The sequence below is a fragment of the Leucopleurus acutus genome, assembly GCF_964270905.1.
Source record: "Leucopleurus acutus genome assembly, chromosome: 5".
Classification (NCBI taxonomy): domain Eukaryota; kingdom Metazoa; phylum Chordata; class Mammalia; order Artiodactyla; family Delphinidae; genus Leucopleurus; species Leucopleurus acutus.
Window position 1 is genome coordinate 74,363,106 of NC_139147.1, and position 13,946 is coordinate 74,377,051.

Genomic DNA, 13,946 nt, shown 5'->3' on the forward strand with positions numbered 1-13,946 from the left:
ACTTTTATGTTTTCCTTTCATCACAGCTCTCAAAGCACAGTGCAAACGTTAATTAAGGCTTTCAGCATGGCATGAGGCACTGTGTGTAAATATTACTCTCCCCACTTGTCTGAGAGGGTAAACTGAGCCAGGGCAGGGCAGGTGGCTTAATCCAGTGTGGCTCATACCTTGTTGAGGCTCCACCTTGGAGAAGTTGGCGTTTAACAGCCTCCCTGCCTCTCCAACTATGACTTCTTTCTCTCCTTCCCAGGCCCTCTTGGTGATACCATGAGTAGAAATGGTTTCTTATTTCCCACTGGGGCAGCAGGATGACAGCTCCAATGCAGAGGTGCAGGGCATAGGGAGCTCCTCATTCAGATATATCCCTTCACTGCCATGTGTCACCACTTCTGGTTGCGGGGGGCAGTGAGGGGACAGAGGATGATGTCAGAAGGCAATCGAAACATTGTGGTTTTTTTGTTTGTTTTTTTTTTGTGGTACGCGGGCCTCTCACTGTTGTGGCCTCTCCTGTTGCGGACCGCAGGCTCCGGACGTGCAGGCTCAGCGGCCATGGCTCACGGGCCCAGCCGCTCCATGGCATGCGGGATCCTCCCGGATCGGGGCACAAACCCGTGTCCCCTGCATCAGCAGGCGGACTCCCAACCACTGGGCCACTGGGGAAGCCCGAAACATTGTTTTTACGGACTTCCCTGGCAGTCCAGTGGTTAAAACTCCAGGCTTCCTCTGGAGGGGACACGGGTTTGATCCCTGGTGGTGGAACTAAGATCCCACATGCCCTGTGGCAGGGCCAAAAAATTAAAAAATAAATAAAGAAAAGAAAAGAAACATTGTTTTTAGGAGGGACACTGGGGGTAACTTTAACTTTCCTCGGAATTTTTCCAAAACCTTAACAACAGGTGAATCGGGTTAAGCAAATAAGAGAGTTCCTTGTATTGTTCCTGCAAATGTTCTGTAAATTTGAAATTACTTCCGAATAGAAAGTTTAAAAGGAAAAGAACGGATGTCTTTTCTAGAACCGCAGCGGCCAATGCAGCAGTCTCCAAAAGAAACACTGGAGGAAAAGAGACAAGAGGAAAATGTGTTCTTAAAAAAGAAAAACAAAATCCAAAACACTGGCAGAAGGAAACCCCTTCCGCTGAGCGCACAGGCTTGCCTCCTTGGGTGACACCGCACCTCTCTGTCCTCGCACGTCGGGGTGCTGCAGTGGCGCGCGTGCCCCTCCCCGCCACCGCGCCGACACTGCCCCTGGCGGTGACTCACGCTGGGCATCCTTTAAATACGGGGAGGGACCGGCGAGCCGCACTCGTGCAGCAGCAGTGAGCCGTCCCACGTCCTCCTCTCTGGCTCCCTCTGGTTGACGGCCGCCGGGCGGGCTCTGAGCTGCTGGTAAGTAGGAGGGCTGGCCTCCTGCCTCCTCCCTACCTCCCACCGGCCTGGAAGGACCCGGCTAGCCTCCCCCTCCTTTTTTGCTGACCCCGCTCTCCGGGGAAGAGCGTCCAGAAGGGGCAGGGCTGGCGCGGTGCCTGGGGATGCTCTCAGAACGCGGCCGGTGGAGCCTGCGCTGGAGGGGCACGTGGCCGAACCCAGGTGCCTGGGGCCACAGCCCCTCTCTGCGGATCCCTGACCAGCCTCTTACTCTTTTTGTCCTGACCCGTCCTGGATGTCGACCTGGGACACTGAGAAGATGTTTTAGGCCGGCAAAAAGTTGACTTTGAAAGTTGACTTTCAAATTATCACACCAGTTACCCATCGAGCTTACCTCTTACGGGATACTAGCTCCACTGGGAGAAGAGTTTCTCTTTTTAAGATCCAGGTTATTTGAACCCAAGTCCTCTTCCCCAGCACTTATTATGGTGGCCACCAGCGGCCTGTCCTGTATTTGGGTCTGTTGAGGACCAATGGGGGTATCCCAGGTGACAGAGCTGTCCTCTTTTCATAGACTGACTTCTACTTGCTACAAAAGTGGCTTCAGCAGATGTGCTGGCGCCTGGTTTGGATTTCCAATGTGGAATTCGGCTGTGGACTCAGGGTTGTTCCAGATTCTAAGTTTGTGTGTGGCTTAGGCGACTCCATCATTCTGGCGGCTTTCCCCTCTTGCCTTGGCCACTAACGGCTTTGGGAAGGGAGAGTCAGGGCTGGAGATGGATTTGTGATGAAGCTGGTTTGCATTTAAAATTGTGACTGTTGAACCTTTACCAGATTCTCTGCTCAAATGTAGAGGCAGGAGCGGGGCCAAGGAACCACCTGTGGAAAACCAGGACTTTTCTAGAGCTTCCCACCGTACCAAGTGTGAGAGAGCCAGTCTACCTCCAGGGCCAAGTGTGTGACCTCAGGGCAGGTTGCGACTCTCTCTTGGATGACACGTCACTCAGGCTGAAGGTGCTGGATGCCTGTCTGTCACGCTCTGGCTTCTCCTTCAGGATTATATCACCATATCAACCAGTGTTGGTGCCACTGGCTCTGTAATTTAGAAATTCTCTAATGGCTGTCACTTCTTATACTCTGAATCGACTGAACATCTGGGGTACATTCAGGGCCAGACAGTCCTATTTGCCTGTGGTCTTGAGTCAGCTGGGCGGGCTCTGCAGGGATGAGACAAGAATGTGAGAGAGGTCGGGGTGCGGGGAAGGGTTCTGAACAGACCCTGCAGTAAGTCAGGGCACGGAAAGGCTCTCCCAGGGCTGGGGACACTACCTGGGCTTGTTCAGTAAATGGAGGGGGGTGGGCTGCCACTGGAAGTAGGTCCAGATGTGGAGAAATAAGGAGAGCTGGGAGAGAAGCTGTCCCTGCTCGGTCCTGCCAGCAAACACTCCCACGGCTGTGACTACACGTGGCAGTTTGCCTCCCTAGATCCTGACCGCGAAAGACTGACAGCAGCTTCTGGTTTCACTGCCTCCCTGGGCTTTGGGGACACAGGATTTAGAAACTTCTGTCAGGATGCTTTGATGAGGGACTGGTCCATTTTATCTAAGTTGGGCCCCCCAGGTGTTACCCTGAGAAGGGGGCTGTAGCCCATGGCTTTTAAAATAAAAGCCCCAAGTGGAAGCGTCTCCCTGCTCGGCTGGCGAGTTTGTCGGCATGTCCTGCCACTTCTGCCAAGCTAATTCCAGCCCTGCTCTGGCCTCTGCCAGAAGCCCTACCTCCCCTAACCCCAGGGCTGGAAAGGACTTGTTTCCTCGTACTCATTTCCTTTTCTAAACAAATGGACTGAACTTTGACCTTGATGGGCCATGAGAGATGGGGTCAGTGACTGAGGCAGGTGGAGGATGAGGGTGCGGCTGCTCTTCCCTTGGGGCTCCAGGTCGTGTTTGGGGTGGAGCCCTGAACCGGGCTGTGTGTTGAGACGATGGGATCACCCCCTTCTGGTTGAACAACCTCTTCTGTTCTTCCATCCACTCCTCCAAGCCACTCAGGTGAAACTGAGCAAACACGAGCATGAGAGCAGCCTTGAGGAAGAACATCTCTCAAACCATGCAGCCTGGGAGTTGGGAGAGGCACTTGACCTTGACTAATCAGGCTGGGCAGCTGGAGGGTGGATTGTAGATGAGCCTGAGATCATTTTAGAATGGAGGGAGAGAAGCCACCTCTTCCCCGAATCCAGGCACAGCTGGACGCGTGGTTGATGAGGTCCTAAAGCCTCATGATAAGGTTCAGGGGGACCACCAAGCTCTATGGTTAGTTAGAGCCCTGATCTGGGTGTCTGGAATCTTCCACTGACTGTGTGAGCCCAGGCAAGGCTCCTACTTCCTCTGGGCCCCTTAGTTTTCCCATCTACAAAATGACCAGATGGTTTGACCAGATGGGCTCAAAAGGCCTTGGCATCTCTGATGCCCTGGGCTCTAAGTGCTGCTTCTGGGAGCAGCCTCTACTGCTGGGTTCAACTTAGCTCAGACCCGAGATTTCTGACAGGGATGGAGAAAGGGCCACTGAAGGAAGTATCGATAGAGGGGGCTGGACCTGTCTATGGCCCGACTTTTAGCCTCCCCAGTCCAGGGTTCAATCTCTCTGTCTTGGCAGTAAATGACATAGGTCAGGAGCATGGGGTCCCAGCTGGTCTAGGCCTCCAGTGGTGCTTCCGAGTGTGCGCTGTGGACCCCTGCATCAGAGCCACTTGGGGAGTTTGTTAAATGTGCAGGGTCCTGGGCTGTTCCCCCTGCCTCCCAGACCTGGGGATCAGGAGCTCTGTGGGTCGAGCCTCCAGAGATTCTGATTTTACTCAACAAGATGAACAATAATTGTAAGTAACATTTATCGGGTACTCATTTTGGGCCAAGAACAAGCCTAAGTGCTTCACATGCATTAATTTGTGCAGTCCTCATCACTGCAGTGCTGTGAGTTCGGTTCTATTAAGCGAGTTTCCCAGGCACTTCCAGGCGACATTTACGTACTGATCTGGGGAACACAGTGGTTACCCCCTTCAAGCGAGACGTGGAGGTCAGGATACAGTGAGCCTCTCATTCAGACAGTGGCTTCAGACCCGCTGGACCGCGCAGAGAGGAGCGCCTCGGTTGAGGCTGACGCCGGCTGTGTACAGGGGAGACAACACAGCCCCGTGCCTGGCATCTCCCTCGGAGGACGGGGCCACGTCTCAACGCTGATGAGGCCATGTTTTGGGAGATCTCTGTGCGGGGAGGGCACAGGCCACGGAGGGAGATTTCCTGTCTGGGCTTCAGTTTCCCCAGGTGTGCTGGGAGGGGGCCTCCCTAAGGCCCCCCTCTCAGCTCCCTGATCCATGAAATGGCTCTTGGCCGTGTGAAGATGCGCCAGTTAACAAGTGGGATTGCCCTGCCTGGAAAACTTTGGAAGCAAGTGGGCCTGAAAAGATGGATGCAATGTCCTCAAGCCTCCATGTGAAGGTGGCACTGCTGGTGGTTCCACGTGACCTATAGGGGGTGGTGGGAATGGCGGGGCTTCAGGCCAAATCTCCTTTCTGTCTCTGGTAAGATATCAGAGCTGCCAAGGGCCCCTGGGAGTCTTTGCAATAGGGGAAACTGAGGTCTGGAGAATTTACCTAAATTCACACTCCAACTTAGAGTTAAGACAGAGTAGCACATCCGTCTCTGAGGTTCTTTCCAAAAGCTTTGCTCCATGGCATTGAAATAAGAAGGCGTCTCCTCCCGAGGGAACCTCGTGTTTCAGGAATGTGATGATGGTATTAAACCCAAAAGTCCCAACCCACCAACCAACAAAGCTCAGGGCTTCGAGGCTAATTACGTGTTTGCCCATGAGTCATAGAGGCTGTTTTTGCTAAAGAGACCAGAGCCAGAGCGCCTGGTCCAAGCGCTTCCACTCCTGGGGAGGGACCACGTCAGAGTGCCCAGGTGAGCTGTCTGTCTGTCCTTCTGTGTATCTGCGGGCTCAGTGAATTCCCTGGGCCAGCGACAGACACCAGGCTGCTCCCCCTCCCAAGACAGGGGCCGGACCAAGTCGCTGCAGTGACTAAGGACCGACGCGTTTGGCTCCCTGGAGGAGGAGGGTGTAATTAGGGCAGCTTTGTGGGTCTTTAACTGTCATGGCTGCCAAGCGGCACAGGGCAGCGTGGACTATTAGTCCACTGTGTGCTGGGCTCCTGAGGGCCTCAGGCTGCCGTGGACGCCGGCCACACTTGCTGGAAATCCAAGGGCCCGGCTGGTTATCCAGCCTGCTCCTGCGGCCCCTCCCTCCCCTGAGGGCTCTGCAGCTGGGTTTGGGGTAGGCTCCCTGGAGGTCCTTTGCAGCAGTCAGTGCCAGCCGTGGCGGTAACAAGTGCTGGAAAGTAGGAAAGCAGTGCATGTGGTGCTGGAGTGGGCTCTGCCGACACGAGGATTTATAAAAGGGAAAATCTGCAAATTCTTGCAATATTCGTTAAGCTGAGTGTGGTTCGTTTTAAACAGCAGTGGCTCTGTTCCCATAAGGGAGTTGTTCCCATAAGGGAGTTATCTTTTTCCTCCTCTTCCCAAGACGTGAGGCACCACCCCTGGCCATGGGCCCTTCCTGGGGCTGGCTTGATGCCCCCTCCCCAGCTGGGGAGTGCAAGCTCAGAGAGGTCTGAGATGGGTCTTCAGAGGGTTCCTTGGCCCACACCCTCATTTATAGATGGGGAAACTAGACAGAGACTGCCCTGGGCTTTCCAGGTTATGGGCACTTTAATTTAGTCCCAAAACTTGTGCTGCAACACCACTTTGAAGCATCCTGGGCATAGGAGTGTACATCGAAATTAAGCGCTAGACGGCTAAGTGGGTAGATCTCTCTCACACATATATCAAGGGGATGGGCAAACACCCGCAACTGTCTGCGTGGACCCCCTGGGAGCACAGGCACAATTGTCCTGGTTGATGGCTCTCATATCCTTGCCCTGGGACTCAGCCTTAGAATCCTAAAGTCTTGGTGATGGACAGCTGTCAGCTAGTCCAATACTCTACCAGGTGTAGAATCTTCTCTCCAGGTTCCTTACCATGTTTCTGCTTAGTTTCTGCTTGAACACTTTCAGGGATGGGGAGCTTACTGCCTTATGAGGTTGTCCATTCTGGTTCAGACAAGCTGTCTTCGGTGAAGAACTAAAATGCATGTGACCCCGTAGCTTCTGTGTACTAGTTTCGACCTCGAGAGCCACACTGAGGCTGTTTGCTTTATCCCAGGGCAGCCCTTCACGAACACTAAGAAAGTGCTTGCAGGCTCATCACATCTTCTCTTCTTTCTGCTATTCATCCACAGTTCCTTCAACGGATGCTCAGATGTTCTGGTTTCTGCATCCCCTCACCATCCTCTTACCGTTCTCTAGAAGGCCTTCAATAGACCAGTTTGTCATTGGCCTTCTTGAAGTTCAGGGTGAAACTGAGAACAGCATTATAGGTGTGGACTAATGAGGGTGGTGTAAAGCAAGACTATCACCTCCTTTGTTCCATACTTAATACTTCTATTAATGCAGCCTAAGATCACATCAGCTTTTGTGAGCAGTCTTCTTTCTCCGTTACCATCCATAAAACGCCCTCACACCTAAGGGTGAATGTTAAGTCACTTTTTCAGTGCCTCCTTTCTAAGCTGTTCATTTTCTGCTCTCAGGTTCTGGATCCCACATTTATCTATACAAGTTCATTCTTTTAGATGTGTCCATAGCTTAATCTGGTCCCCTTCCTTTGAATCTAGACTCCATTGTCAAGTTGTTGTTTTTCTTTCATTTCTCCACAGTTCTACATACTTATTTGAGTCTTGATGGAAAGTACAGCAGGTCAGGGCTTGGATGGGCTGTAACTAGGGCAACAATCAAGGCCTGGGTGGGTGGGGGATGAACTTGGGTTCTGTCCTCAGAGTAAGCTTGTTGGGAGCAGGCGAGGGGTGCATTGAGTTGAGGCCAGGTTGGGAAGCCTGGATTATTCTGAGTTATGGGCCAGACTCAGGACTCCATGAGTTCAGGGGAACAAAGAAAGGCCAGAGAAGTACCTTCTCCACCCAGCCAGTTTATGCCTTATAGGCCATCATTTGAAATTCCTTCTTCTGACTCAGGACTTTTGCTCATTAAAAGGACAGGCACTGCAGTAACACTCACGGTTCTCATCCAGGAATCCGGAGATGCTGCCTTTAAGCTCTGAGCCTCAGTTTCCCAGCTTCCTGCATTCCCCCAAAATGATGGGCATGCATGATCAGCAGGTCTTAACCCTTTGGGAGTTAGAGACCCCTTTGAATCTCAGATGGAAGTTACAGATGTCCTACACACACACAGAAATCCATAGTCCCTTGACTAAGAATGCCAAGATTAAAAGCACCTTGAGGCCTTCCTGCCTCCAAGAGTCTGCAAGGGCCGTTGTAGGGGAGCTTGGCACATGCTCACACGTTTGCACAGAACACACCCTCACAGCCTTTCTTCAATTTGCTCCTCACGCGGCCTCAGGAGGGGGCAGAGGTTATCACTGTCACTTAACAGATGAGGAAGCTGAGCCTGGAGGCCTCAAGCTTCATTCGAGTCAAACAGCTAATCTGTGGTCCTTAAATATTCATGTAGGGCCCAGTTCCCATGCCCCCGATCTCCACTTTCTGTTTGTATAGACCTGATCTCAAACACCAAACGTTCCATGACTTTGACTCCATTCCCACATCAGCACCATGTCTGCGGGAGCGTCTGGGCCTACCAGCTTTCAGCTCAAAGTACATCCTAAGTTTTCTGGGACTTACTCAAGGCCACCCAATGTTTCTTCTGGAAACTGGGACTGGTACCCAGAAGGCAGACCCCAGACGTCAGCCGACCCACAGCAGCCCCTTCCGGAGAGACAGGAAGTGGTGTGGATAGTTTCCTTTTATTGGGAAGGTGGTTTGGATTAAACCTAGATGAAGCCCCTGTGAAAGGGTTAACACAGGGGCAGGTTGGTGGTGGCGGTGGTGGGGCAGTGCTGGTCGGTGTGCGGCGGGGCCCAGGGAGACGGAAGGCTGAGCTTCCCCGCAGTCTTTTCCACCAGATCGCAGTGTGGTCCTGCTCTGCTGGCTGCTGCTGCTTCTCCCCGCAGGTCTTCATATCTGTGGCCTCAGCATCTTCCCCCAGGTTCAGGCCCTGTTTATTTACTCTCGTGTCCTATCTGTTCCTCCTGAGGAAGCCACATTCAACTAGCAAGTCCAGGTGCTCTGAGAGACACAGAGGTGGATAAGATACTGCTCCTGACTTAAGGAGCTCATAGGGACGGGACACAAACATCCCCGCCCTTGCAAAGCCTATTGACTAGTGAAGGAGACAGACGGGGACACAGTGAATGCCATGTGTGGCTGCTATGGCTTAGGCCATAATGGAAGTTGGGAAAATCGCCTGCACGGGAGGGTAACTAAAGCTGACTTATGGAATCCTGGAAAGCTTCCTGGAGGTGGCTGCCTGTGAGCTAGACTTAGAAGTGTGGGGAAGATTTGGATGAGGATGAAGAGCCCTCCAAGTCGGGCGAATGGCTTGGGCAAAGGCATGGAAATAGGAAGGCCTGGGGGAAGACGAAGAGGCTGCAGACAAGACCACAGGTAGCATGAGATGCGTATGTGGTGATGGGGTTCAAAGGCAAGCCAGCGTTTGGCACCCAAGGTTGACGTTGGCTTAAAAACAGCTGAAGCGTCAGTGAGGCAGTCCTGACTCGTGCCCTTTCTCTCCTTGCAGAGGCCATGCCGCTGAAACATTATCTCCTTTTGCTGGTGGGCTGCCACGCCTGGGCTGTGGGCTGGGCCAACCACGGCTGCCCTAGAGAGTGCACCTGCTCCAGGGCCTCCCAGGTGGAGTGCACGGGGGCGCACATCGTGGTGGTACCCACCCCGCTGCCCTGGAACGCCATGAGCCTGCAGATCCTCAACACGCACATCACCGAACTCAACGAATCCCCGTTCCTCAACGTCTCAGCCCTGATCGCCCTGCGGATTGAGAAGAATGAGCTGTCCCACATCGCGCCCAGTACCTTCCGTAACCTGGGCTCGCTGCGCTACCTCAGCCTCGCCAACAACAAGCTTCAGGTTCTGCCCGTCAGCGTCTTCCAGGGCCTGGACAACCTAGAGTCGCTCCTTTTGTCCAGCAACCAGCTGGTGCAGATCCAGCCGACTCACTTCGCCCACTTCAGCAACCTCAAGGAGCTGCAGCTGCACGGCAACCACCTGGAGTTCATCCCCGACGGGGTCTTCGACCACCTGGTGGGCCTCGTCAAGCTGAATCTGGGCAAGAATAGCCTCACCCACCTCTCACCCAGGGTCTTCCAGCACCTGAGCAACCTCCAGGTCCTCCGGCTGTATGAGAACAGGATTTCAGACATCCCCATGGGCTGTTTTGACGGGCTTGGCAACCTCCAGGAGCTGGCCCTGCAGCAGAACCAGATTAGTATGCTGTCTCCTGGCCTCTTCCACAACAACCGTAACCTCCAGAAGCTCTATCTGTCCAACAACCACATCTCCCAGCTGCCCTCCGGCATCTTCATGCAGCTGCCCCAGCTCAACCGGCTCACGCTCTTCGGGAATTCCCTGAAGGAGCTCTCTCCGGGCATCTTTGGACCCATGCACAACCTGCGTGAGCTTTGGCTCTATGACAACCACATCGCCTCCCTCCCGGACAATGTCTTCAGCAGCCTCCGCCAGTTGCAGGCCCTGGTCCTCAGCCACAACCAGATCAGCTACATCTCTCCGGATGCCTTCAGTGGGCTGGTGGAGATGCGGGAGCTGTCCCTCCACACCAATGTGCTGCAGGAGCTGGACGGGAGTGTCTTCCGCACGTTGGCCAATCTGCAGAACATCTCCCTGCAGAACAACCGCCTCAGACAGCTCCCGAGCAACATCTTCGCCAACGCCAGTGAACTCAGGACCATCCAGCTGCAGAACAACCAGCTAGAGAACCTGCCCTTGGGCATCTTCGATCACCTGGGGAAGCTGTGTGAGCTGCGGCTCTATGACAACCCCTGGAGGTGTGACTCAGACATCCTTCCGCTCCACAATTGGCTCCTACTCAACAAGGCCAGGCTGGGGACAGACACTCCCCCGGTGTGTTTCAGCCCAGCCAATGTCCGAGGCCAGTCCCTCATCATCATCGATGACAATGTTGTCTCCAGTGTCCAGGGTTCAGTGGTCCCCGAGGTGTCCACCCACCCAGAGACACCCAGCTACTCCGACACCACCTGCGTCTCCTCCACCACTGACTTCACCAGTCTGACCACCATCGAGACCACCGATAGCCGTGACACGGGGGGCATGACCCAGGCCCAGAGCGGGCTGACCATTGCTGCCATTGTGATTGGCATCATCGCCCTGGCCTGCTCCCTGGCTGCCTGCATCTGCTGTTGCTTCTGCAAGAAGAGGAACCATGCAGTCCTGATGCAGATGAAGGCACCCAATGAGTGTTAAGAGAGGCAGAGGCTGGAGACAGGGCTGGGGAACCGTGGGACCCCCAGAGGATCCGGGATTTCATTGTTCCGCCTCCACCCCTGGGTCCACAGAGCCATCCCCTGCTCCCCCCCTCTCTGGTCCCCGAGAGAGAGGTGTCCCCACCTTTTCCTGACCTGCCTGGTTCTCCTATAGAAGAGGTTCTTTCAGAGCCTTCTTACCAACAGGGAGACCTAACCCACTGTGGCAAAAACCCTGCGGTGTTCCCAATTCACATCCCTGGGCCTCTCTCAAGAAAGCCCCTCCTCTAAAGCCTCACCAGCTCTCCTCCAAAAACCACCTTCCCTGCGTCTGTACCCCTGCCAACCTCTATAGACGCAATTATTACACACCTGCCACTTTGTGGCAATGGTTCTCCACCGGGACAGCCCCGCTCCCAAGTATTATGTAAGTTGATTCCCCTTCTTCGCTCCTCTTGTTTGCGACATGGCTCTACCCTGTCCCCTCAATGAAAGGTCTCCCTTCACTTCCTACTCCTGAAGGCAAGGTGACTTCTCTCCTCGAAGAAGGCTTCAAACCATTTAGCTGATCTCTTAAGAACTGCCAAGTGCCCTGGCTTTCAGGATGCTATGAAAGAGAGAAGGGAAAAATGAGGCTGTTCAGGTCCTGGAGGCCGGACTACCCTCAGCATCTCTTGTGATTTTTATCTGGAAAAGGAAGAAAGGCACCGGTGCAACAAGTTTAGCCGCTTAGAGAATGATATTTCTGAACTGCAAACTTTGCTTTGAAAATTTCAGTCCTTTAAGGAATAAAATCATGTAGAATTTCTCACCGCCCCCCAGAAAAACTTGAAAATCAGCTTATTGGTACTGGATGGAGAAAGCAATTTGGTGTCTGGGGGTCCTTGTGTTCACCCCCAGGATTTTTCTCTTTTAACTTTTTATGGAAGTGTAATATACATACAGAAAAGCATGATAGTGTATAGTTTGATGGATTTTCACAAACTTTACACACCTGTGTAACCAGCACCCAAATTAAGAAACGAGACATCGCCAGGATCCTCCATCCTGAGCTTTTAATGGAGGAGACTGGGGCCTGTGGAGGTGGCACGAACTTACCTGGGAACTGGCTCCCCATGGGTCAGGATGAGCCCCTCACTGCCCTCCCCCTGCAGCCAGCCCTTGCAAAGGCCCAGCTGCCAGGGTTGGAGGAGAAGATGTAGGTACACTCTGGCCTGGATGGGAAATTGTATTAAATCCCAGACCTTGAAGCACCAGGCTTGGCCAGGTCAGAGGCATCTCAACTAGAGAGGCCCGTGCAACCACACACCCTACCCTGCCAACAAGCTGTCTGTTGCTCATTGGAGGCTCCTCTGCCTGGGCCTTTTATGGGCATGATATGCCTATATCTGTTTTTAATTTTCACTCTCCGTTTGGGAAAGTGAAATAGCTCAGAGATGAGATCCTTTAATTGGACAGCCAAGTGTAATGGAACCCAGCAATCCCTCTGGTTGTGGTAAAATTCTCCATCGACATTACAGTCAGCTAGACACTGAATTTCAGCATTCTCATACACAGGAGGCAACATGGGTACACAGATAGGTCACACTGGGTCAGGGCCCTCTGTGGAGCCTCTCCCTGCCTGTGGTCTGGTTACAGGAGTTGAGTTGTTTGGTCCAGAGTTGCAGTCACATGAATGCCTGCCCTCGCCATCCTTCCTGCTACATATATATTCACACTGGTAAACAAAGTACACTCAGGACAATGCGTGTCTTTCTCTGGACAACTGGTATACCAGTTTAGAAGTAGAAACAGTGAAATGGAGAATTTCCCGTATCTGTGTCTGCCCAGGAAAGAGCTGCATCAAACACTACAGGGATCTGGAAATCTGCTCTCAATCCTGACTGGCCTTTACTAGTTCCCTCTGCCCCACGAGACAAATAAGAAATTCCCTTGGGCCTTAACAGCACGATGCTGAAAGGTCCCAACAAAATGAGTGTGTAAGAACTTGTGCATTTTGTAGCTTTTCACTCTCTGTCACAGGGAATCTGGGAGAGATGGGGCCTGTTAAGGCAAAAGACATAGTATCCCCAAGGTGAATCTGGGTCTCCAAAATGTTTTCAAATTATTTATAGCACCTGGCGGACATGTATCAAGGCTTGCCAGGGTCCAAAATGATGTGAGTCCAGAACCCGGGGCATGGGCACCATTCCACTGATGGTGGCCTGCCATATTGATCCTGGGGCCCAAAGGGGAAGCTTGGCTTGCTCGCCTCCAGACAGGAAGCATGCTTTGGCACTGCATTCCCCAAGATGCTCCTTGTACCTAGGCTCCAACGTCTCCTTGTGCAAGGGTACAAGTGGGCCAGAGATGGCAGAGAGGGGGAGAAGGAGTCCTCTTCATCCAGCGTGCCCTGCCAAGCTGAACCCAGAACCCCTGGGTATTGATGGCATTGGCCATGACCTTGGAATATCTTCCTCTCTGGCCCAGGGTATCACACGTGGCCTGAGGGCAGCTGTCCTCAGATGACTCCCCACAGGAGCATCCTGGGTGGGGGTGGTGGGCCCTTTGCCTGACCTTCTGAGCTTGCCTGTTCCTTTCTCCCATCAGCATGGACCGGAAGGAGCCACGGGGCCTCCTCTTCCTTGGCAGGCGTTTTGGTCTTTCTGAACCACGTTGTCCGGTCAGGGAGCTGCCAGAAAATGTGGGTGGAGTTTCCCTTCCAACAGGATGATGCATTTGCTCACTTCCTGGGGCTGGAGTGAGCTGCTTGGTCCCCCAAAAGTTGAGTTCACTTTCCCCCTTTGCTCATTGGCTTCTAGTTCCCCTTGCCAGTACTCCATTTGGAGTGGAGGGTCAATGTTGGAGGAAAGATAATAAAAGCCCATTAGAACCACTGTTTTTCAAAAATGCTTGCTGTGCATGGATACCCTTCAAAGCACCTAACAGCCATTTTCTTTTTAACCCTCACAGCACCCCTGTGCATGAGTAGTACGTGTGAGAGGGTCTAAAACCACTTGTCTTCCGCAACATTACTCAGTAGGCTGTGGCTTTACCTTCTCTTTAAGCTTTGCACAACCAAAGAAAATGGGAGTCACCGTCCTGTTGCTCCCCATACCACAGTCTTAGCCATTGGAACCTCACCTG

At 53.1% G+C, this 13,946-nt stretch overlaps 1 protein-coding gene across 1 annotated transcript; it reads left to right on the plus strand.

Annotated features, from left to right (window-relative positions):
* Window positions 1-9,108: 9,108 nt before the first annotated feature.
* Window positions 9,109-10,821, plus strand: LRRC15 (leucine rich repeat containing 15; the record flags this gene model as incomplete). The annotated part of the gene is made up of 1 exon (XM_082839119.1): window positions 9,109-10,821. The coding sequence occupies one exon, from the start codon at window positions 9,109-9,111 to the stop codon at window positions 10,819-10,821; it is 1,713 nt and encodes a 570-aa protein (XP_082695245.1).
* Between the last annotated feature and the right edge of the window lie 3,125 nt (window positions 10,822-13,946).